We start from the raw sequence: 24308 nt of genomic DNA, 5'->3' as shown, positions 1-24308 counted from the left end.
CTATATTTCCAAAATATATTTCCAATATATTTTTTACAGTAACATGCAAATAAAATCCTGTTTGCAAAACATTAAATCTCTAGATTGCACAACAAGGGAAAGTCCAACACTCCCTACCACTGCAGTGCATCTCCTCGGCTGCCAAACATTTGAATTCAGTAGTATCAATATACTTTTAATCTGAAATTTACAGAAACCTGCCAAGATCTTAAATACGTATTGCTTATTCAGGCAACAAACTTATCTGAGTTTTTATGGTGTGCTTTAAGAAGTACATTTTTGCCCTGGAGGAAAGCTGTTTCTACTCTTTAAGCTTGCTATGTTCTCATCAATTCTAGGGTATAATTTCAGCAGCAAAACAGAAAAGCACTGAAATCATTAAGTGAGATAACATCAGGCAAAGCAACATACCCTCTTATTTTATGGATACAATTTATTTTGTACCATGCAATGTTTATTTGCAAAGTTTTACTCATCTCAAATCCTGAAACACAAATGAATAATCTCCAGCTTCTGTTATCTAGCAATCAAGTTAGACATTATGTCTGTAAATAAAAGTGTTGGAACATTTCTGAAATTTGCTGTATGGGTTGCTTCATTGTGCTGCTTTTTCTTCCTTCCCCCAGGACTCATAAATAACTAATCTGTAACATCAAAAATATCACTGTACAAACTAAGTTTCTTTGATCTCATTCTGTGCTATTCTAAGGCACTCTATCATAAATGCCATTATGAAAAACTCCATCAAGTCAGGAAAAATAGAGACCTGGCCTATTTTATTTTCTTTCCCAAATAAATATGTTTTTGTTCATACTGTCCACTTACGAATCTGGGTTGTACAGGTTGTGCAGCTGTCAGCAGTTGCTTGTGTTTCACAGGCAATAGGATGTTATCTTGTAGATTTACTATTATGTTTATGCAACAAGAATAGTCCCCGATTGGAATGATGGACATGCACATAAAAATATCAGTATTAGGGTATTGCCCCGTTGAAGAGATTCACTTCTTGATATCAATATTAAACATGGAGCATAGCAAATGCTGTTCTCAATCATCTTCACCCTCCTTTGTGCTTAAGGGAAAGCTGCCCAAGCCTGTCCTTTGCAGAATCATTTCAGGCTCAAAATTCAGCCTGAAAGCAAACTCGACACCCCTGTTCATCAGCACTCTCCCAAATTCACAGCAAACCTCTCATGGGTGCGCCAGGACAGCAGGGCAGGACACCACGCTATTTCCATAGGCTAGAGCCCTGCACCCCCTTTCCCAGGGAGGCTGGCGGCTCCTGCAGGCCATCAACCCACTGCAATTTGGTTTCATGGTGCTGGCATCCCCCTGGGCCTTCGAAGTCCCTCTCCCAAAACGCTCCTCTCCCCCACGGGGGAAGAGTTCCCTTTCAGCTCAGCTGGGAAGAAAGGGATCTGGCAGGTTTTTGTGCTCAGCAGAAATGTGCTTACACTAGAGGAGGGGAGAGGCTCCAGGGCTGGTATACACAGCTGTGTATTTGACAGCTCTTAGCTCTCCATGTCACAGGACACAGTGATTTCAGATAAAGGTAAAATCTGTTTGGAAAAGACTTCACAACTCACTGCCTTATCGTAGTTTTCTGGTATTTCAGGTATAGCAATTCCTTCCACTTATTCACATCTCTATGGGGCCACAGCTTTATTACCTCTCAATACCAGAGCCCATTCAGTAAAATGCCAACTTTCTCTCCGAGAAGCTAAAGTGACCTTGAAAAGTCACTGTCCTCCTTTGCATTTTCTTATCCAAAAGCTAAGGATGACAATACGCTCCCTCCCTTGTGAAATATAAGCTCTATTAAGAGGCAAGCCTTCTGGAGGGAGTATTAATTCCAGTGTTAAGTTTTCTCCAGTGACTACGCACTACAGCTGAGGCGCTGCCACAGTGGGGCCAGGGCAACACGTGCTTGCATGCCCATTCTGCTCCGTCCCAGCGGGCAGCATCTTCTGAAGAAGGCACCCCTTATCCCAGCTCTGCTGGGATAAAACATGACACTTGCTGTTGCAGCAGGGGATACAATCTCGCAATCGTTAAACCTCCCCTGAACCTTTTGGGCAAGAACAGACATAAGGTTTGCTTTTGATATTTTTAAAAGTCCATCGTTTCTTGGGAGCACGAGACTAAATCTCTCTAATCACAAGCTAGATCCAAGATGACACTTCCAACAGCAGCAGTCAAAATCCCACTTTTGTGTACCTCCAAGATGCCTCCCCAACTTCTGCAACTGCTTGCGGCTTTGGTACTAGAACACCACCTCTACAACAGCTAATGCTTACTCCAGGTGGAACCAAAACAACAGAAGTTTTGAGGGTTTTTTTGCATAGAAAACAACTAAAACATCTCTGTACAGACTAGGCATAGTATAGATGCTGCTAAGCTATCTGCTTAGTTTCAAGGATAAAGCACAAGCTACTCCCACACAGTCAACCTGTAAGGTGGTATCTGCAACTACTCATTGCACATTAGTCACAATCTCTACTTCAGTTACTACAGAGGAGCAAGTATGGAGAAACAGAGAGAATATTTGCACATTGTGTGTCACAGAAAACATTTCAGACCAGACAGCAAGCAGAATATCTATACAGCTGTAAGTCAACAGCCATCCTCAAAAAGGGGAACTGAGCATAAATACAACTAAAAAACTGACTAGTTCTTTAGTTGAGCTCCTTTTGTTTTATTATGTTAGCAAGTAAACAGCCCCAGTGAAGCTTTGAAGTTAACACCTATAAACAAGGTGTGGGTGGAAAGCATTGCTCCCACCTTTCCTGCTGCTTTGGCTGCTGCTGCCTGACAAGAAACTGACTGCCTGGTCATCATCGATCCTGACATTCTGCAACACACTGCATCTGGACAGCTGTAGAAATATTTATTACTAATGTTTATTATTTTACAAAAAAAGATACAATTTAAACAATTCAGACTGCAGATCCAGCATTGCCATGGTTTCCTCAGCACGGACACTATCAACAGTAAGTTTCCACAAATGCTCTACAAACGTGAGGTAACTGTGAAATTAAACTAATTTAATTCACGAAGAGTAAGAACTCTTGAACAGCATGACAGACTTCTATATATGTGACTATATATAGCTTAAAAAGCTATAGTAAGGCTGCTTCTACAGAAATGAATACATAAAAATGAAGCCAGTTCCAATGGTAATTTCAGCTGATAATCCTGGCACTATTATGCCTAAAATGGAAAACTCGGCTGGAAAGGAAGGAATTAGGTCTCATCTTTATTTAGGCTAAGCCACAAAGCAGGTTCCAGAATTGACTGACCTGCAAGCAAACACAGACACGCAGAAACAGTGTTACGTGATGCTACAACTTTCCAGAGAAAAAAACAAATCACTGAACAGAACATTTTGGACAACATTGGCAGGCTAAGACCTTCTAAAATTTCACCTTGAACACATTTTATGTACAAGTCCTACACAAAATCGAAGTGTCACAATTGCTATTGATAGATCATACGAAACCATCATGAATGCATGCATGGAATTTGCCTGCATGGGAAAAACATAAGCCTTTTCACAGGGATATCTCTTCCTTCCTTCTCAAAGGATCCTGTAGAAGAACACATGCATTTCTTACGTGAAATGTTTGCCAAATTTTGTAAACTCAAAAGTGACCATACTTCTATCAAAGCTGTTTAAACACGTCACATTTTGTATCAGAAACAGATTACTTATCTGTTTTTTCCACAGATGGAGCCTCTGAAGTGGAAAAAAATCTTCAGGTTTCTTTTCCCACTATCTGCTCCAAAGCAACATTTTTTAGGTAAAGATAACATCCCTACAAATGGCAAGGGAGACAGGACCAATCATGGATGTGTCTGATATTAGAAATGATCAAGTACTAATACTTGGCAGGGAAACAAGAATTAAATTCAGTTGGGACTAAGTAACAGCAGTGTCATAAACCAGGAATAAGCTCCATTTTTTCCCATTTTCTTCCTTCTTCCCCCAGACCAAGGCATTAACTAATCAAGAAATGAAATCAATCAAAGCCTCCTCAGAAAAAAAGAATCTTTATGTGCTAAAGTAAACAAGTTCAAAAAACACAGGAACGTTTTGCTGCAACTGTACACCAGCACCGATGCAATCTAACAGCCTCTACATTGCCACTCAACCTGCCACTGCCACGTCAGCCATCACGCCCTCACAGACCTACCTCAAAGCTCTTCTCTTCAGTACACTGGGTATCACTTCCAGCTTTTGATAACAGATCAGGAACAGCAATGCTAGGTAAAGCCTGCCTGCAACCCATGGAAAGAAAATCTATAGCTTCATACTAATACACTTCAAACTAATGAAGTGAAAAATATACTGGAAAAAGCTATATATTGTAGGTCTCCAGTGTTTGCAATTCAGTTCTCTTCCCTTCTTAAAATCCTGGAGATTTGTATTACTTTCTTTGATATCTGTGGGGGGAACAATCTAAGGCCAAAAAAATTTCAGTTATTCTGAAAGCAGCTATCATCTTAAACCACAGATTTACACAGTTTATTCCTTTAATGCTTATGTTTTAAGATTGATTAATTCCACATACACTTATTAAGCATTAGCTATAATAATTCAGCTATTTATAAATACAAAAGAACCATCCAGGATCATGCTATTTCTGCATAATACTGCCAGCCATATTAACAGGATCCTTCATGCATGAAAAGGATCCCAACCACAACAGAATACATCAAGACGAACAAAACTGTTTTACACATTTTCAGCATCTTCTACCCTTTCTGATAATCTCATTTTACAAACTTTATTTTCAGCGTTAGCAGGAAAGAATTAAAACTGAGCTAGTATCAGCATGTTCTATGGGCTACAGCCTGTGGTACAGCCACATAAACTACCAGGGAGTGAGCCCAAGAGGGGGTTAACAACATCACAGCTTCCAAGTAGTAACTAGCTCTTACACAAGACTAAATGCCAGGTTGTTTAACCTACTAATCCACATTTACTAACCTACTGTGTCAACATGCTGTAAGTATCCACCTTCACTTAGCCCTCTGCAACTCATGTGCAAGCGCACACTCTAGATGTGACCATCATTTGAGACCTGCAGCCTCATAGCAAAAAGTCCTTGTACAAGAGTGCTACACAAAATGCAGCCTGTACACCTCTGAGGGCTGGGGAAGACCTCCCGGCACCAACCTGCAGGTGGAGAGGATGAGTGACCCTGCCCCAGCAGCATTACTGCTCTGGTGTGGAGGGAGCAGGGCCAAGAGCACGGCTTTGCCCCTACCAAACCCCTGCCCAACAGCTCCCAGGGCCACACTACCACCGCCCATGTAACGTAACCCTGATACAGAAATTGCACATGATCAGCGCAAGCTACTCTGGAATCAAAAGCCGCTGCCAGCTCTGATTTTTGTCCCCAACCCCCCAAAAACCTTATTGCTCAAGACATCGTGCCACTTAAGCCATTGAGCAAAGAGGTAAAAGCCATGGTGGCAGCAGCATGCAAAAACCTGAAAGACCAACTCAATCAGCTTCTTGTGGAAGGGAACACTCCCTTTGATGCACTTCATAGCTATCAGAAATCTGACTGTGGGCATTCTCATGGTTTTAAATGCTTCTGAAAAGCACCACAGACAAACAAGGGCAAAACCCAATAAATTCATGCATTTTTAGAGCATACGAAGGACAAAAAGGGTGCGGGGAGAGAAGAGCAAAGGCAGAAGACACGGCACCTAAATTCTCTCTGTTTTGATGATACATCAGAATATCTTCTCATCACACAATAAACAACTGTAACTAATAACTCTCACGTCTGGTCACTCCTTCTCCTTCTCTGCTCACTGGGATCTGCAGGGCCTGCAGTTTTTCTGCGTTTCTTTGCAAGTTCTGCTCTCAGAGCTGCTCTGTCTCACTGCAGAAGGAGCAGGCTGAAGAAGCACTTCAGTTCTGCGTGCTGCAAAAGGGAGGTTTCCAATGCTGCTGCCTTCCTGATTAATTTACTTATCTGCGTGAAGCAGGGGTGTAACACAGGGTTCACAAAGATACTTTCTTAGGTTTCTTAATCTGGGCATTACTCAAAATTTGAGAGCAAAGACTCAGTGCTGAGAAAGTGTGTGCAGTCTGAACTTTTTTATCTGACCTTTAATGACAAGCTTGCTGCATCAACTGCACCTTTGATATTTCACCAATTTTGATATTTCAGCAACTTCGAGTGTGGCTTGCAGTTACTTCATCTTGCAATTAGTTTCTGTGACTGCTAAGAAAATGCTAACCGTTACCCTGCACAGTCATCATTATCTTCTTAACCCACTTTTGATGACTAATAATATTCCTAGAACTGTTAAAAGTGAGATAGAGGTGCCAGGCAAAGCAGAAGAAACATTACCAAAAAATGTAACCACATTTTTAAAAGGTAACTATCAAGTTAAAGAAATTAGACTTTTCCATTGAGTCAGCATTAAGTATTAACCTTCTAAACAGTGTGAGATGAAATCCCATACAGACCTTTACGATATTTGTAATTTTATGTCATATCTACACAGCACTGCTGTTACAGTGCAATACTGTAGGTATTTAGTCACATGCTACAGAGTAAGAATGCAATTATTTACCAAAGTATGCACAATATACTTTTTTTTGTTTCTCAGTTGAGGCATACATTGAAAGATTTTTAATGAGGTGTGTACATGCAAACATTTACAGCACATCTACAGTCAGCGACGCGCAGAGTCAAGCGCTGTGTCTGACCTGACAGAGGCGTCCCCACAGCTCTGCACGATGCCACCACACCAGCCTGTACTGTGCACAGCTGGGTCAGACTAGGTACATCCCTTCTCTTGGTTACCTGGAAAGGGGGTAGTATCTGAAGAGGAAATAGCACTTTGACAAGAAATGTAATGTAATCAAGCCCTGAAACAGCTAGCCTATCTAGCTTCCAGCTCCCTTCATTAAGCACAGGCTCAGCTAACTCATGAAGCAAGTAAATACTGCTTAGTCCAACTGTGCTTATAATTACTCAATATAACCACTCAATAAAAGATTCATTTAACTCTGCCAAATTAGTAGAAGGTGGTAAGTAAAACTATGCTAACCTGATAAGGAAGAAGAACTTAAAAACAAGTATACGTTATCCTGCAAATTCTAGTAGACTTATGGCTGCGTAAGAGGCAGCAATGGTATTTTCGTGAAATATAATGAGATGGGATTTCACCTCTAGACATAAGACAAGGATCCTAGCTGAAGATGTCAAACTGATGTGGAAAATTATGCCAGTAAAGAGCAGTGGCTGTCATCATTTCCTTCTATAAAGTACGGCATAATAAGCAAAGAAGCATACAAAAGGAGAGTAATATCCCACCCATCCCTACATTTGGAAAGCCCCATTTCCAGGCATTTAAGTCCTTCAATTACAAGCATGAATGGCCACATCTACAAAAATGCAACCCTTTGCATTCATTTCTTGGCGACTGCTGTTCCTCATGGTAGGAATCAGTTTGCCCTTCCGTTGGGGGTCAATAGAAAACAGAATTTTCCCAAAATAGAGCCTAAAGCATTTCGACTACCAGAACCTTGGGGAGAAAGACCTCCAGCTCTTCTGAAATAGCCGGGTTGCATACCCTCTCCTTTGTAAAATGTATCAATTGAAGGGAGGAGCACTTGCTCTGAGTCTGATACTTTGGGGAGAGGGAAAAGATAATGTGGACCAATTACTTAACAATTACTCAGAAAAAATTATTTAAAGTAGTTTTAAGACTAGCTATGACAGCACTGACTCTCAAATAGTCAAATCGTGTGTCAAATACACTGAAACCTACAGCAAGTTAAATCTTTAAACAAACACTGACTACGGTAACATTTTAGGTGAAGAAGATACCCAGTCTGAAGAAGTTTGGTTTTTTAATTTTGTGTTTTAAAAAGTATTAAGATATTGATATGGAGTTTTACATTATCATTGTTATTATTATTGTCAGCACCTAGACTAACGCTAGCTCAAAAGTTTTCAATGCAATTACAGCAAAAGTCATCTCATTTAAAAAGGCTTCACTGCATCAACATAAACGTTGTAGTTATGGCAGTCCAAGCTTATAGAAAAACCACTATTCAGGGAGATGTAATCCCCTGAAACAGTCTGATACTTGGTCAATTTAACTGGTTGCCTAACCATTTTAGGTAAAATATCAAGCTGAAAGTAAGACTTCTATGTCAAATTTTTCTATTTTTGCCTACATAACAGGCACTAGAAAGAAAAGAGCCCTTTTAACATCTAAATTTAAAGCAAAGTTCCTTACATTGGATACTAATTCAAAGTAAGTACTATTTCTCCACAAGCGCCTGGGCCGGGAGACAAGGCAGCAGGAGCAGCACCATGCACCACCAGTCACCGTCACCCTCTGCCAGCGAGGCAGAGGGCAGCGCTTCTGCCGGCCAAGGTGCCCTCTCAGGCTTGGTGACACCCCCTGGGTGTGCGGCACCAGGCCCAAGGAAGACTCGGCCTCACCCCTGCAGAAACCCTGCAGAGCCACCACAACACCGCCACCTTCACCATCAACACCTCCAGCAACTGGCAAATCCCCACCGTGAAACACCACCAAAGCCAACTCTCTAATAGTCTTACCATTAAAGATAAATGTATCCAAACCAAGTTAAGAGCCTGAAAACAGTAAAGTTTACAAATCTGGGGACACTGGTGGGTGGGGTTTTTTTCCATTTATAAACAGTGTTTACAATGCCAACTGGAAGCAAATATTTAACCAAAAAGCATGCCAAACTAAAGTTTTGATTGCAGGTAAATATTTTCCTTGGTCAAAGCGAAAATTTCTATCCTGATCTCTATCACCTAAGCTAAATTCTAGCCCAGATCTAATTTGATAGCTAAGGTCTTCTTGAAGGGACATTTATGACATAAGTCACTGCCTTAGCTTTAGTTATAAAAGGCTAATTAAATACAAGTAGAAAAAAGAAAGGATGTACTGACATCAAACAAGCTTTTTTAAAAATCTGATTAAGGTGCCTGCCAGCACCGATATCCCATATGTTAAAAGGGAGTGCTAGTTCTTCACTGATGAATTGGGAATTTATTTTTAGCTTTGGCAAGAAATAAGTAATTGGATGTATATACAATGCTACCTGTGCACAAAACAAATCACAATTAAAGGTAAGGTAGAGAAGTTCCTATAGAAAACCATATCAGTACAGGTCACTTATTTTTAAAAAAGTTATCCCCCAAAACCTCACCCAAAATATCCTACTGTTAGTACAAAGCCTTAATTTCCTTCAAATAAAGCAAGAATGAGCAAGTACGGCCAAAAAAAAAAAAAAAAAATTAATTCTTTCTACAGCTTAATCTCAGGCTTTTTCCTACTTATGACCACCATAATGTTGCTAAAAGCCCTCAAGGCAAGAAGCTCTCGAGGACGAGCTTAGAAACTTCATGTGAACGAAGCACTTGTTGATTCTCAATCATACCAGTTTCTTATCACTGTAAATTTACTTGCCAGCCAACACATATTCCTCAGAAAACTTTATATAAAGGTACATTAGGTTTAATGATATTAAGTAGGAATCAAGTTTTAAACGAGCAGAATACATTACACTGCTAAGAGTATCCAAAGCCACATTTTCTTTTAGTTACAAATTCTGTCTTTAACTCTTATTCAGCAAAATCCTCAGTCTTGTATCAAGATTTTAGTCAAAATTATTCTCTAAGATGTAGAAAGAAATTACAGTAGAACATATGAATTGAGAAAAAAATTATTTCTTGCACCTTATTCTGCTGTATTTCTAGACAAATCTTGAAGGTTAGTCCATCATGTCACACTCATTTCTGAAAATCAAGATATGCCTCAGCCTCAAGTCTGAAACACTGCTATATTTTTTACAATCACAGAAACTCTTGCTAAAAGCCATTAAAGTCAATGGAAATGTCTTAACATAAACTTCCATTCATCAGTAACAAAGTTGCAAGCTACAGCCATAAAATTTGCTGTTCTTCTGAATTTTGTTCTGAAGATAAACAGCTAAACATTAGCCTTTCGTTTCTACTGTAAAAATCGTTGCAAGCTTGCAAAAGATTGTATAAAGCACTTGTAATTTTAAAATTTCCAATTCACCCTCCCTCTTTCCCGATGGTTGCAACATCTTGAATTCTAAACCGAATGCTTTGAATGCTAAAGCAGATAAAGTGCAGTGCATTGCTCGCTTTAAGGAAGTACACTGCAGCAAGGTCACTCCTTTCTGCCACTAAATACACACAGAAATCCATGCATTAAATACCTGCTCTTTTTTTCCTTTCTTTTCTTTTTAAACAAACTTTCCTGCTGACCATCATATTTCGGACCAGAAGTGTAAATTTTTCTACGCGAGATGCTGTATTCGTATCAAAACCACACAGCATGAATCGGCAAACAAAGAAGAGCTGCTCAGTGACGTTTGTTTCCCTCGCAGTAACGCACTTCTCCACCCTCGACAGAAGCAATACATTTTATCTGGGATCCGATTTGTTGGTGGGGGTTAGTTTTTTGGTTGCCCTTTTTAAGAGTGAACTCGTATACTTTTGGTCGATAGAGCTAGAACGCTGTGAGTAATCACCCGATGTACGCTCAAGAGGGGCTGGTTCGATAGCAGCTGTTTGAAGAAAGGAAATACGTGCTGAAATATTTCTTTTTTACGATGACACTAGTAAAAATAAAGCGGTGGGTGAGGGGGGAACTTAGTTCTAAAGTGCAAACACACGTTACACACACACACACAAAAAGTACAGCAAGGCGCAGAGCTGACGCTGCGGCAGACACGGTTCTGAACTCCCGACTTTGACCGAGCCTTTGCTGCCTCCTGCCTGAGCCCCGCGCCGGCTTCGCCTCGCTTCTCCTTTGTACCGCGGGAAACGGGGAGGCCGAAATGCAGGACCGGGCACACCGAAGCGGCTGCGAAGGGTCTCTTGCCAGGCACAAACTCCTTCCCCCTCCCAGCCCCGCCGCCGGGCCGGGATGCCGGCGGGCCCCACGCTGCCCAGGGTAGCGCCCAGCAAAGCGGTAACTTTGTCGTTCTCTTCCTGTCGTTTTCTCTGCTACCCACATACATCAATATTTTATTTAATCTTATGTTTTTAATTTGCTGAAGGTTAGGGTGCTGCACGGCAGCGAGTCCCCTCAGCCTCCGAGTAAGCGCACCTTGGCGGCTGCTGAGGAGGGCGCGGGGTTCACTTCATCACACCGGTAACTATTTCCCCCGGTATTTACTGCAGAGGTTTCCCCCGTTCCCCCTGTTCCCGGGAACTGCTGACCCCAAGGAGCTGGGCGCCGGTTTTGGAGAGCCCGCGCCGGCGCGCCGGGGTGCGTGCCCTCCCCGCGCGGGGCAGGCGGCGGTACTTTACCCGCGCAGAAGCCGACGAGCGCCGAGGGGTCGCCGGCTGCGGCCAGGCAGGGCAAACCGTCTTCCATTCCTCCCGGCGACACCGCCCGCGACGCCCAGCTGGCCCCTCCGCGGCCCCCGCCGCGCTCCCGGTGCGGCTCAGGGCGAGCCCCCGCGCCCCGGCATGCCGCCGGCTCCGCGGAGCCCCCCGCCGCGCCGGGACACGCAGCAGTGCTGGCAGCTGCCGGTCCCCGTCCCGCTGCCGGTCCGCTCCCCGCAGTCCCGGCGAGCGCCAGAGGCCGGAGGGGGTGGGACGGGGACACACCGCGGCGGCAGGGCGTGGCCAACCCTCCGACGTCAGCCCCGCACCCGCACGGGCGGCGCGCGGGCAGCGCGGGAAGGCGGCTGTCCCTCCCTCAGGCGCCACGGCCCGGCCCGGCCCGGCCCGGCCCGGCTCTCCAGGGAAGCGGAGCCGGCCGACCCGCCTCCCAGCGGGAAAGCGGCTGCCGCTCACGGGCGGGCCGGGGCTTGCGCCCTTCCCACGGGAAACCACGGTCAGGGGGCTGTCGCGCAGGCGGCCCGCCCGACCCCGCCACACCGCGAGGGCTTACGGCCGGCTCAGACTTGTGACAGTAGCTATAAAAAGCCAACAGCCCTCCGTCTGAGCATAAAGAACCACCACCCATGGCTGTTGAAAGGGATTTTATACTCGGTCGATTCGGATAAACCATTATTGTTTCCAAACGTGTTGGTCTGTGTGTCAGAAACACCACAGATCTCACGTCAGTCAAAGCACAACGTGACATGAAAAGTTCACACGGGAGGGGAAGAGGAAGAAGGTGGTTGTTTAGCATTCTATTTGAATATTTTTCATATGACATCTTTCGGGACGAAAAAGCAATGACATTACTGGCAATATACTCCTATCCATTCTATTAAAACGAAGCAAAATATCGTGGCTTAAAAAGCAGCAGCTCTGCAAAGCTGTCATTCTATTCAGCAGAAGGGAACTCGTATTACGAACGCATTACAATCTATTTAGCATGATCATGATTTTGTCTGTCTTGCAAGAAGCAGCACAGCCAGATGAGAACTAATGAATGCAACATGTGTTCATTCTTTTGGTAGCCGTGCCTGAAGCCAACTGGCAGAATGACGACAGCAAGATAAATGTCAAAACAAAACTATCTGTGAATATGTACGGCATATATTTTGCCTTTTCGCTCTATCATACTTCAAATAGTTTATTACTTTCAAGCTTTGCAAGCATATTAAATAACTCTGGATTAAAGTTTTGATTTCCAGACAACAGTGGGATAGTAAAAAAAAAAAATAATACTACACTGGGAAGTCCACGTCTCCATTCAAAAAACAAGGAGGGGCAGTACTTTTTTCCACCGCCACAACGGTTGATAAGAGGGTTCATAACAACACATATAGTTAATACAGCACACAATGGGGTTTGTGTGCTTTCCCCAGAATTACCAATCCACATAATTTCAGCAGTATCTTCCTTTTCCAGCAACTCCCGACACACTGGAGGAATCGACCTCTGCAGTGATTTAAAAAAAAGAGAAAGGCAGTCAGCTGAACACAGCTCTGCAGTATGAAGCCAGCCAGCCAACTACCATGATTAATAAAAGGAAGGGACTAAGAAACTGAACGGTGGAAGATAAAAATAGGTCAAACACAATGGCACGCAATTAAGGAAAAGGGCCCTAATGAAACCATAGGCCTCAACACGCAGCTAAGGCACTGGGATTGACCAAGAACCCATGCTTTCAACTTGTCCCAACCACCACATTGCATCACATCGTTAGATTAAACAATCTTCATTGCAAGATCAAACACTGAGTCTTATCTTGGGTGAGCTGGACACACAGGATTATTTAACATGCACGGACATACATTTCGGTATCCCTTCAAACTCAACATCCTTCCTAATACAACTGTGAAGCCTTGAAAGAAACTGGGGGCAAAAATCCTCCATGAGGCCAAACAGACATTGTATGTGCTGGCAAAGACTGGCACAGAGAGCAGAAGGAGACTTGACTTGCAATTTTAAGTGGCCGTTAGTGCTCCGAACAATGACAGATTACATACAACGGGCAAGAAGCATCCAATGTAGTTCAAACTAATAAAATTTTTTTAGAATGTCTCATTTTGAGAGTAAGTAAAACACTTTGTATAAAAAAAGTTAAGATCTCCTACTGTACTAAAAGGATATGAAATAATGATATTTCCAAGTGTCTATGACCTTAATTTTTAGCTCTAAAAAGAATGGATTTCTTCAAGCACTGAAAAAAAAAGTTGCATTACAGCAGTATTTTAAACAGAGCTTAATGTCTGCTGAATCAAAAGCATACAGGGTGAGGCAGAAGGAACCAAAGCAAATGTTAGAGCACCTTCAGAATGATCCTCTGAATGCTAACGTTTGAAATAACATTTCAGATGGCCCACTGTATACAGCTCACCCTGAAACGGCAGAAGCAGTCTCAATCCACCCATCCATCGCCTGTTCCCTGCTGGGCTAAGGACTTAGATCAACATTCCTTGATTTGCCTTTAAATCTCTCATGAAAGCCTTAACTCCTCATTAGGATTTTTCACTCTTCTAGCTCTGGCCTGTACCCATCCTGCTAAGCAATCTTGCTCTCTTCGACAGCTGTCTACCCCTGTCCTTTTCAGGTTTAAGCACCCTCTCAGGCTTCTCTTCCCTGCTGTTATTTAATGTGAATAATGGGGCATGAGGAGGTACCCTTCTTCAGCATTTTAGGTAGGCACAAATGATGAAACAAGTACTTAAAATATAGCACAAACCAAAATAAAACACATATGACATAGGCAAGTAACCTTTGCCTAGGAAAAAAACCTCTCATAATATTAGTGGTGCAAAGTACAATGTTACACCATGAAAAAAACAACCCTCTTTAATCTAACATAATAAAGCCAGTTAAAGATCAGGAACAGAGCTCCGCACATTACAGAAGTACAGATTCATTCGTTGTTTGCCTGCCCCCAACATACAGATATTTAGGAACATTACATATCCAGTAAGAACAGCAGATGTCTCAAAGACTGCAGCAGCATCAGTCAGATTATGAACTTACAAAAGGAATCATTTTAGACACACTTCGGGTTTTTGTGCACCAAAAACCACTTCAACCCACCTTTTCTTCAGAGATGGGCGCCAATGGTTCCTCCAGCTTTTGAAGAGAGCTGCAGGAAGGCATGAACTCTGGAGTCATCACTTTCCCCTGAAGAGAAGGAAGAAGCGGGTCCCCTGCCCCATACCCCAGCCTTTGCCTTCTGGTGACCCAGAGCCAGCCAAGGAAACTGGGGGTGCGCCCCCTCCAAAGTCACCACAACCCCAGCTGCACAGACTGCAGGACACCCTGTCCTCAGGATACCTTTAGTAATTAAAAAACAAAGAGAAAGATTATGATTGAGTTCCTTTGGCAAGTGATCCTGCTACTAAGAAAATACCTACAGTTACATGAAATTTGGAAAATAGTTTTCACAGAACAAGGGTCTCTATGTCCTTCAAATTTAGGAAATTGTAGATCCAAGAGCTGCAGCCATCCCATTGTTATCTTCCCTCCAAAGGATTACTGGAAACTCTCCCGACCTACCCTTCCTTCAGGAAGCCTGTAGCTATGTAATAGAAAGGGATAACTGTACTGAGACTAGTTTAATGACTGTCTTGCTGTTGAACTGCAAGAGGGCAGCACTAGTTAATTTTTTTCTTCATATGTATAAAACTAACCATGTTTCCACTGGCAAACAATCCTTCAATTATTTTGCTTTCTTCTTTCTGAAAAGAAACTGCAGCAATGTTTCAGTTGGCAATTAACCTCATGGCCAAACAGTGTCACCTTTCAGCAGCTGCATGCATCTCTGCTCCAGTATTACCTTTACCCCACGGAAAAGAGAGAATAACAATGATTTCTTTAATAACTACCCAATTCTTAAAAGACTTGAAGCCTTTTATTCCTTTTTCCTTGGGGGGGGGGGGGGGGGGGGGCGCGAATCGTTTCTGAAATCAACAGACTGTTTTTAAAACCATGAAACCATGTTTTGTCTGCAATAGCCTAACTAGCGCAACAGATCAAAACCATCTCATCGGATAAGACAAAAATAATTAAGCAGTTTTAAAATACACACTTCAGTTAAGGACGGTCCCTGCACCAGGCCTGTTTCCAGCAGGACCTGCAGGGTGTACAGAGGTTAGGAAGCTATGAAGGACAAGGACAGCCTTGCAGGATCCAGTGCTCTCATTAACACCTGCAGGATGCAGCAGCCTCTGCGCACTCTTCCTCTTCACTCCAGGTGCTGGCACTATAATAAAACCTATTGAAGCCCCATTCTCTGAAGCATTAATACCAAGAGCAACTGAAGGCAGGACCTTTGGCTATGATTAAGGTCACTTACAGTTGGCATATGGCAGCGTTACTGCTAAAATAAGTATCCCTGCCCTTCTGCATCCTTCCCATCCTCATCCTGCTCCTGTCACTGGCACAACCGCTCACGGGGCTGCCCAGGGAAGCACACTGGGAGACTGAACAGCATGAAAACTAACCCACCAACACCAAAACAGGAAAACTCACCAGGCCAGTCGTATGGCACAATGAACCATGTCGCAGCAGCTGGGAGATGGCAGCACTCTCTGTAAAGAGTGTCGGGAGCTGTGCCCGTCAACAGCAGCTCTGCCCGTGGATGACTTAAGGTGATTGTGAAACAACTATGCTTGTAAATCACATTTCCTTGCCAGAAAACTGAGCAAAATAAGAACTGATACAGAAGACAGTGAAGTCCCCAAGCGAGCAGTGCCAAGGACGTGGCAGAGAGCACACTGCCGTGCCAGAGGCCATTCCCGTATCACCCCTCCCAGGTGCTAAACTGAGCTCCTTCATCCTACGGGTGTTTTTCTCAAACAGAGCTAGCACACAGAAAACATAAGAAGCAATAGGTGTACATCACATCTTAAAAGCTGTCCTGAGGCTGTCCTCTGGAACTAAACCATACACATGTCCACCAGGTCAACTATCCAGGGAAAAGAATCTGAATGGGGGATTTTTTTTTTTTTTTCCCCAAAACCACATTACCTAACACGAAAAAAAACCCCAACAAACAGAAATAACAAAAGGCCCTCCAAACGCACATGCATATTTTAAGAATAACCACCTGGATGTCTATTTTTGTCAGCTGGTTTTTCTGCTGCATCAGCTGCTTACTCTAGTTTGTCACAGACCTGAAGAGGCAGCTGCACCAACATGACGGAGGTGGCAGCAGGCTGATGTGGAGAGCAGGAAGGGTGGCAATGTTTAAGGCTGGTATTTCACTGAGCAGAACATCAAACCACAGCTGTAGCATGCCTTCCGCTGCCTGCTTGGAGCACTTGCACAGCAGACTGCTTGCAGCTGCCTTCCCGCCTACCCATCAAATGCAATGTGGAAACTGCCAGCAAACAAGATGAAAATGTATTAAACCTAAAACACAGCCATGAAAAGGTTTCACCTGTGAATTTTAGTTTGGTCGTATGTTCCAGACCACATATGGTGGCCCATGAAAGTGTGCAACCTTGCCGCTGAGAAAAGGAAGAGTCTGAACAGCAGCATCCTTGTTAGGTGCAGTTTGCATTTTTGTGGAGGTAACTGCAGTTTCGCCTCTGGTCAAGAACTTATGCAGCTTCAAACACAGAGTTTTTGCATAAGTGAAATTTTTAAAGCTACAGGTAAATCATACAAGGTTGTTAAATATGAAGCATTTCCATTTTCTGAAAGCAATTAGCAGAAGTTTGACTCTTAATAGAAATGACTAACTGGTAGCCTCAGTCATACCAAAGCTATGGTTATGGACTAGCTATAGTTAAGTAACTGCTGTCTAATCATTTAGCTCACGCTAACAGAAAGAAAAATGTTAACTTTTGCCATGCAGAAGTGGGGAAAGAGGGGGCGAGAGACCAACTGCAAAAGTGTTTTCTAACAAAGAACTTTCAAAATAAAGTATCTACTTCTAGAAATATTACACTGCTTAAGAGTTACATATTCTTTCAAAAAAACATTAAATGTCATTCTTGCATACCAAAACATCTCCAAATGTTGGCTGTTTCAACTAACATATTGCTGCAATGTTGACTATTTTTACCACTTTTAAAAGTAGCGAAAAATAAACTAAGTGTAAAAAAAAAAACACAACAGAAATTGAGTCCACTATGACAGAGAGCAGAGAGTTTCTCATTTATTATCCACTTTGAGATGCTGAGGAAGTAGAAAAGTCTTTATGAAAACACCACCAACAAAAAGGGCAATCCTTCACACAAAACTAACTCTTACTGAGGACATCCAGCACAAGACTTGCAGCTCTCACAGAGAGCAACCAGCTCAGCAGTGCACTGGGATGACACAATCCTTGTTGTGAACAGAAAGCTACTCTGTGGGCAGCAGACAGGGATGAGAAATGCATCCCAGAGGGAGGCTCGGATGTAACCACATGTCTTGGTACGGCATGTAAATGAGGAAGAAAAACTAGAGACACTAGTCTGGCTTAATCTAAATGGCTAGGAACACCTTTCAGCTTCCAGACTTCTGCATACACCAGCAGAACCCAAACCTTCCACCTGAGGGGTGGGGTGATCATCTCCATTTGTGACCACATTGCATAAACACAGTACCTCCAATTTAAATATTATCTAGTACACGCAAATGTGATGTAGGTGTCAGACCTTAAACTATTACAACACTTCAGAGTTTGACCTTATCAAAAGATCATTTACAGCCACACAGTTTTGACATATTATATATAACAGCTGTACAGTCCATAAATTAATTAGCCTTCCAATGGCACAGGCTACTAAACAGTGGTTTAAAGGGAATCTGTAAAGACGGTTTGATATCCATGTCATTCCTTTAAATTTAGTTGACAGTAGACTTTGTATGCTGAGTAAAATGGGTCACAATAATAAACATCATGGTTTGTTTACAAATATATGATTGAACTGCTGTGAAATCCTCAGGTAGGGCTTATGGCCCATGCTGTTAGTAGAACCTAAAAGATATACTATTTAAAAAAAAAAAAGACAAATATGGAAACTCCTGTTTACTTCTCTCGTTTTTAAGTAATGTGCTCAGTATTATATTTCAGTTTCAGTTTAAAACTTGGTGAATATAAAATGGGAAGAATGAGCCACACTGTTTCCATGAATTGATAACAAATTGTCATTAGAAGTAACAAGCTTGGTTCACATACAGATGTCAAAAGAGGCCTTTCAACTACGTCAACAAATGAAATCTCCCAGAGTAGAAATCACACTTACTTGAAAGTCTGAATAACATTAATGACACAAACTTAGGTATTGATTTCCAGTTTATTCTTCCTGAGGAAGGTGTAATGTTACAAAAAACTGACACAACTGATACCTTTGCTAGCCCCTCTGGAGAAAAACCAAAGGACAGTAAGAGACAACAAGCAACCCACCATTTTAACTGGTAGCTCTTTCACAGGTCAAGACTGAGGTCAACTTTTGACTACTGAAAGGTGTGTTGATATTGCCAGCAAAACCATTCTTTATGTCAGGAAAAATAATTTCTTCCTCTGGATCACCAATCCTGTTATGACAGCTAAAGGTCAAAGCAAAGAACAAACAGGTTAACTAGAGAGAGGGAGAATGAGAGAGGGGAAACTTTGGTGTGCAGCAGCAGAAGTCTAACTGAGCTGACAGATTAAACAGCTGTGGTGTAGACAAGGACACATCATGCTATGGGGGAAAACACCTCACAAGAAAAACGGAGAAGATCCTTGGTGGCTTTAAGAAACGCAGTTGTAATTTCCAAGAATCCAGCTTACCAAAGCTTCAGAGACCTACTAAAGGTCAGAAGCGGCAGGAATTTGATGGTATCATATTACGTAAGAGGCATTTTCATACACTGCAAAGCCACCGGCCCTAGGAGGTGGGGATGGTTATGGCTGCATATGACTGGGCTCTCTATGCCCTTACTTCACCACAAGACACTTCTGTGCTCCAGATCTACCTAGTCATCTTCACGTAATAAGAGCTGGAAAACAAGAGAACAATCCAAAACATACTGATGTCACAACTTTAACAGGAATTTAATCAAGCCTCAAATGAAGACTTCACCCCTCTGTTCTTTGAGAAGGATAAAAGTCCATGATCTAAATGAATAAAATACCAGGGGTGATAGGACCGTAATTAAAAGCAACTTCTTCACTATCAGAAGAGACAAAAGTACTGACTGCTCTAAGCTCCCAGGGTCTTAGGATAAGGAATAATCTATATCTATTTGCATAGGAGATAAACTAAAAGAATAAAAAGCTACTCCCCCCGCCTTTTTTGGAAATACAGACTATAGCAGCATTTGTATTTGTCTTAAGACGAGAGGGTATCCCTAATCCATGAAGTCAGTAGGCTTCATGTAACTAACTGCTTACATGCAAGTTTACATGACCAAGACTGATATGAGCACAATTCCACCACAGGATTTTTAGATAGAAACCTGGCAAATACCTTTACACATAGCTTTTTTTAATCCAAGTTTTGGGAATTTTTTTGTGTACATTACTTTCTTGACCCAAAGTTCTAACCTACAGACAACCTGAACATACAACTTTGATTTGAATTATGTATTCCCTGGAAGATGGGCTGTAAACACTTTTTTACCTATCAGCTTGTATGATGTTTAAAGCACTCCACAAAGCCAAATGGAGGATCACAGAATTGTAACTGCACATGGCTACACAGTTTTTAAATTATGGACATAATAAAGCACCATTATATTCACAGTCCATGGGTTTTTTTCATATTCCAAATTTTTAAAGTGAGATTTGATCCCAAGACAGCCTTGAGACATAAAAGATACCCAAAACTTAGTGAAGTGCTCTAAAATAGTTAACAAAAATATTTTTTTTTTAAATCATGCATACCATAGGTCACATCTGACCACTGAAATACTCAGTCCAGTATACAAGCCCCAAACCTCCCATATTCTTCCTTTTTCTATCCCCAAGCCAAAAGAACTTAAATGTTTTTTAAAAGTTTTTGTCTAAACAAAGCTTCAGAAGACAAACTGTAACAGTGATTTATTTATCAGTAAATTTGTAATCAGCACAGGAGCTTACAGGACACTGAGCAACTGACAAAATTACATTTTCAGCTTAAGTTTTATTTAGTAGAAATGTTTTGTCTGCTATCTCTATAAACAGGAAGGCTCAGCTATTTCCTTCAACCAAGTGCTAGAGACTTACTAACATAACGGAGCCTGCAGCAACATCTGCTTGAAAGTAACAAATCTGTAATGCTGGACATTTTATTATATTTCTTCATTGGCTGTATTTACAGCATGAACATGCTTTTTCTATTTTCAACATAACTGAAAATCCTCCTACAGGAAAGCACACACCACCAAATTATATTGCAGGACACCAGAACAAAAGGAATGGTACAGGTAGAAATGAGAAGACAGGCCAAAATATCAAGGAAAAGAAAATTCCAGTCACTTTTTCTGAAGTTTTCACTAAATGGTGTGTGCCTCTGCAGGCATCATTTGAGGATGCATTCAGTTTATCACGTAACAGATTTGAAGCAACCTTAGAGGCATCATCCAATCAAAAATACAGGTTTCCACTCTTCCGTCAAAATGCTCAATATCAGGAATTAATGAATTGTTGCAAGTCACTTGTGCAGCTTTCCTACACTTGAATAGCTAGGATATTTACATTTTAACACAAACACATCTGTATATCAGAAGCAATCCTCAAAATTACTGCTTTGCATTTTCCTTCCTGTCACTATACACCTCCTTGCTGAAAACCTGCAAGGTGGCTCACAAGGAGGCAGCTCCCCCAGCCCCTTTAAAACAAGGTCGAGAGAGAGCAGTTGTGGATTGCAAATTACTATACTTAATACTTTTCAAGATCTTCTTAACAGAGGATTCATACCTCAGTATGGTTCTTTGCTAATCTCTTGACAGAATTCAAATCACTCATTTTGTTTCACCAAAGGAGGAGTATTTGATTTAATGAGTAACTCATTTGATAGGTAATCAGGCAACCGATTTTATCTGCTTCATTGCTATCAAGTGGTCAGCATTACCTTCCATTAAGGCAAATTACAGGTTTTAAAGCATACCTGCAATCAGAGAAAATTAGTTTGTTCTTGCAGCATCCTCAAAACCCATGGAGGATATGTGCGTTGGAGGGAGGTGGGGAGAAGTGGAGAGAAGAGGATTAAATTAAACAACGATTTGGAGGAAGCATCTTGCTGTTTTCTGTCTCCACTGATGAAATCAGGTCTGTAACATTAAAACCGACGTGAGAGAACACGGTTTATTTGCACTGTCTCCTTCCTTTTCTCATTTAAAAATCAATTGCTATCCTTAGGCAGGATATACATTGGAAGGAACAAACTAGCAAAACAGTAAACTGAATTTGCAATCCTATCCTAATCACCCACCCCCAGAGCCATGACAAAATGGTCCAGAGGTAGACTGCATCTGCGGCCACTGAGCGTGGGCATCACGCATCAACATGCCATGAGCATTTAGTCTACAGAAAACTTAGACTATTTTCTTTAAAAAAAAAAAGATGCCTGAATCTGTAGCAGCAATAATTTTTAAATGTTAATTAGCAAAGTCCCCCACTGTATAAGAAGACATTAATGATTTTCAAACCCAAAGCACCACCTTGGGCTGTCGGTATTGCACACGTGTACAGATGGTGTGGAGCACCTTGATGCAGGTGGGGAGAGTGTGGTGGCTTTTCAGCACACGTTCTTTCTCCTACAGATAGGATGGAGCCAGGCACCAGCTGTGGGAATGAATCCAGACATCCCTGAAAACATGACAGAAAATGCTTGCAGATAACTGCTTTCAAGGTACCACTCTTCAGTAAAAGGATTAGAGTGGAAATAACCCATACTTGGCACAAACCTCTTGAATCAGGAGTTTTGGTTAGATCATTAGCAAATTAGTGGTTTAAACTAGATTCACTGTTGGAAGATTTGATAAAGAGATTTTTAGATCCTGCTGCAGAGTTTTGCAGGGAGGAGTTTGCCTGGCAGCTGTGGCACTGGGCAGAAGGGGGATGCAGCTCTGAACACAGACCATCTCCAAAGGGAGATGCTGGACAGGCTAAAAATCAGTGAGAAAACTCCAGCTGGATGAAAAGAGAATAGCCTCAAGGCTATTATACCCTTTACTCTGATACAAGTTAACATAACATGGCAATTCCAACCATGTAGTAAAGCATGGCATCCTCGTAGGTACAAGTGTCATTTGAAAAACAACATTTTAATAATCTGTACCTACATAGCATTTGGACAACTTGGGCTATAGTAAATATTGTATGATACTGTCATTCCTTCTTTTACAGCATCACGTTCCCAATGATTATCAGAGCTACTTTGATAAAAAGAATGGTTATTAATATTATTACTCCACCAGTTTAAAAAAATTGCTTTTGAAAATTATTCAAGTACTTTGATTTCTCATACTTTTTTGTTAGAAAAATGTTTAATTCATAAAGATGACAAAACCAAAACTATGCTGACTTAACAGAATTCCACAGAAAAAACTGCTTTAGAATACCCCATGAAGTAGGACCAGCACAGGTTTCACTAACTTGCTTCTTCACCAGATGAGTTCCACTAATAAGTATTAAAATGCTACGTGAGCATGTACTAAAATTATTTTGTATTATATAGTAATATGTTAAGGACAGTTTTGCCTCCTAGGAGACTAAACCTGAAAATCGGTCCACATCAGTTAATTCATTATTAAAATCTGAAACACTAGTTACTAACAAAGACATTTACCTTAGAAAGAAAATGTCACTGATTTGTCATTTATGTTTTAGATAGAGTAAGTAAGATGGTGTAACTGAAGTCTGAAAAATAAGTATCTTTGTAGTTAATAACAGAAAGTCATCTTTTCCCCCTATAGGCTGCTGACCTAGTACTGTTGTAGATACCACCCCTCATGTTATGGAATAATATAAACTAACTCCCCAAGCAAGACATTCCATTTCTCAATATATTTTTTTTTCAAATGTTCCATTGCTTTGGGTTTCTTTATGATCTAACTTCAGCAGCATAAGCAAGACAGTGCACCATCCTACACAAAGCACTAACTTATTCAAAGCCTTCTGCTGGCTTCACAAAACAGGAAAGAAGTACAGGAGAATCGGCGTTTCAAGTTCGCTTGAACTCACCACAGCTGACATAAACCACTGATGCACTGGTACTCTGGGTTTGCTTTTGAAATGATCCAATGTTTTCAGAGAATGTGGAGGGGAGGAATATCAGCCTTCTATTGCGGGGGGGGGGAGTTTCTTCTACAATTGCAAAAATATTTTTCAACATATGGGGTAGCTGGAGCAGAGTGAAGCTCCCCCCCAGAGGTGAGTGAGGTTGTCTGCTGGGCATAGCCACTAGATAATAGAATCTGTTCAGTGAGATAGCAGCTTGAACAGAACAGCTATAAACAGTGTCAGTTTAAATTAAATGTTTGTTTAAACCATATGTTATACAACAGATATCCAAGTTTTCATAATTTACGAAGCAGATCTTAAATACAAGGACAACCTCAGAACGCTGAATTACTGGGAGGGGGGCAATGTTTTTTGGTCATCTTGTGTTTGTTAATTCAGGATATTTCTTTCTTCCTCAATGCTGCATCCCTGAGATGTTTAATTTGCATGGTTTTTCCTTTTGCAAATCTGAGGGCTGCTAACTTCCCAGTTCTCTTGAACAAACACAGAAATCCTCTTCCTCCTACTTCACAGTTTCATCAAGAGCAGCTTTAAAGAAAACCAAACTTTTGAAACATTCACAACAGTCATACCCATTAGCAATAGAGCTGCTGACGTTGTAAAAAAACCCACATCAGGAGCTTTACAAGGCCTCCTCTACCAGGAGGATTGCTGGAGTTCAGCCCCTGAATACACAGCTCTTCGTAAAGCTC

The 24308-nt window shown here is 41.7% G+C and overlaps 1 protein-coding gene across 6 annotated transcripts in view; it reads right to left on the bottom strand.

The window, feature by feature from the left end:
• EML4 (EMAP like 4) overlaps positions 1-24308 on the bottom strand; it is a 165287-nt gene that overhangs the window by 84518 nt on the left and 56461 nt on the right. For 2 of the 6 annotated variants that reach the window (XM_074818010.1, XM_074818012.1), the window contains exon 1: positions 11358-11583. The exons of 1 other annotated variant lie outside the window; for it this stretch is intronic. In XM_074818010.1, coding sequence (XP_074674111.1) covers positions 11358-11424 — 67 coding nt within the window. In that variant the 5' untranslated portion in view covers positions 11425-11583. Of the gene's footprint in view, positions 1-10258; positions 10329-11357; positions 11584-24308 lie in introns of those variants that run through there. 3 more of the 6 variants (XM_074818015.1, XM_074818014.1, XM_074818011.1) reach the window with 3 other exon arrangements.

The sequence above is a fragment of the Strix aluco genome, chromosome 3, assembly GCF_031877795.1.
Source record: "Strix aluco isolate bStrAlu1 chromosome 3, bStrAlu1.hap1, whole genome shotgun sequence".
NCBI lineage: Eukaryota > Metazoa > Chordata > Aves > Strigiformes > Strigidae > Strix > Strix aluco.
The sequence above is the reverse complement of the archived record's forward strand: the minus strand, read 5'-3'. Positions and strand labels throughout refer to the sequence as shown.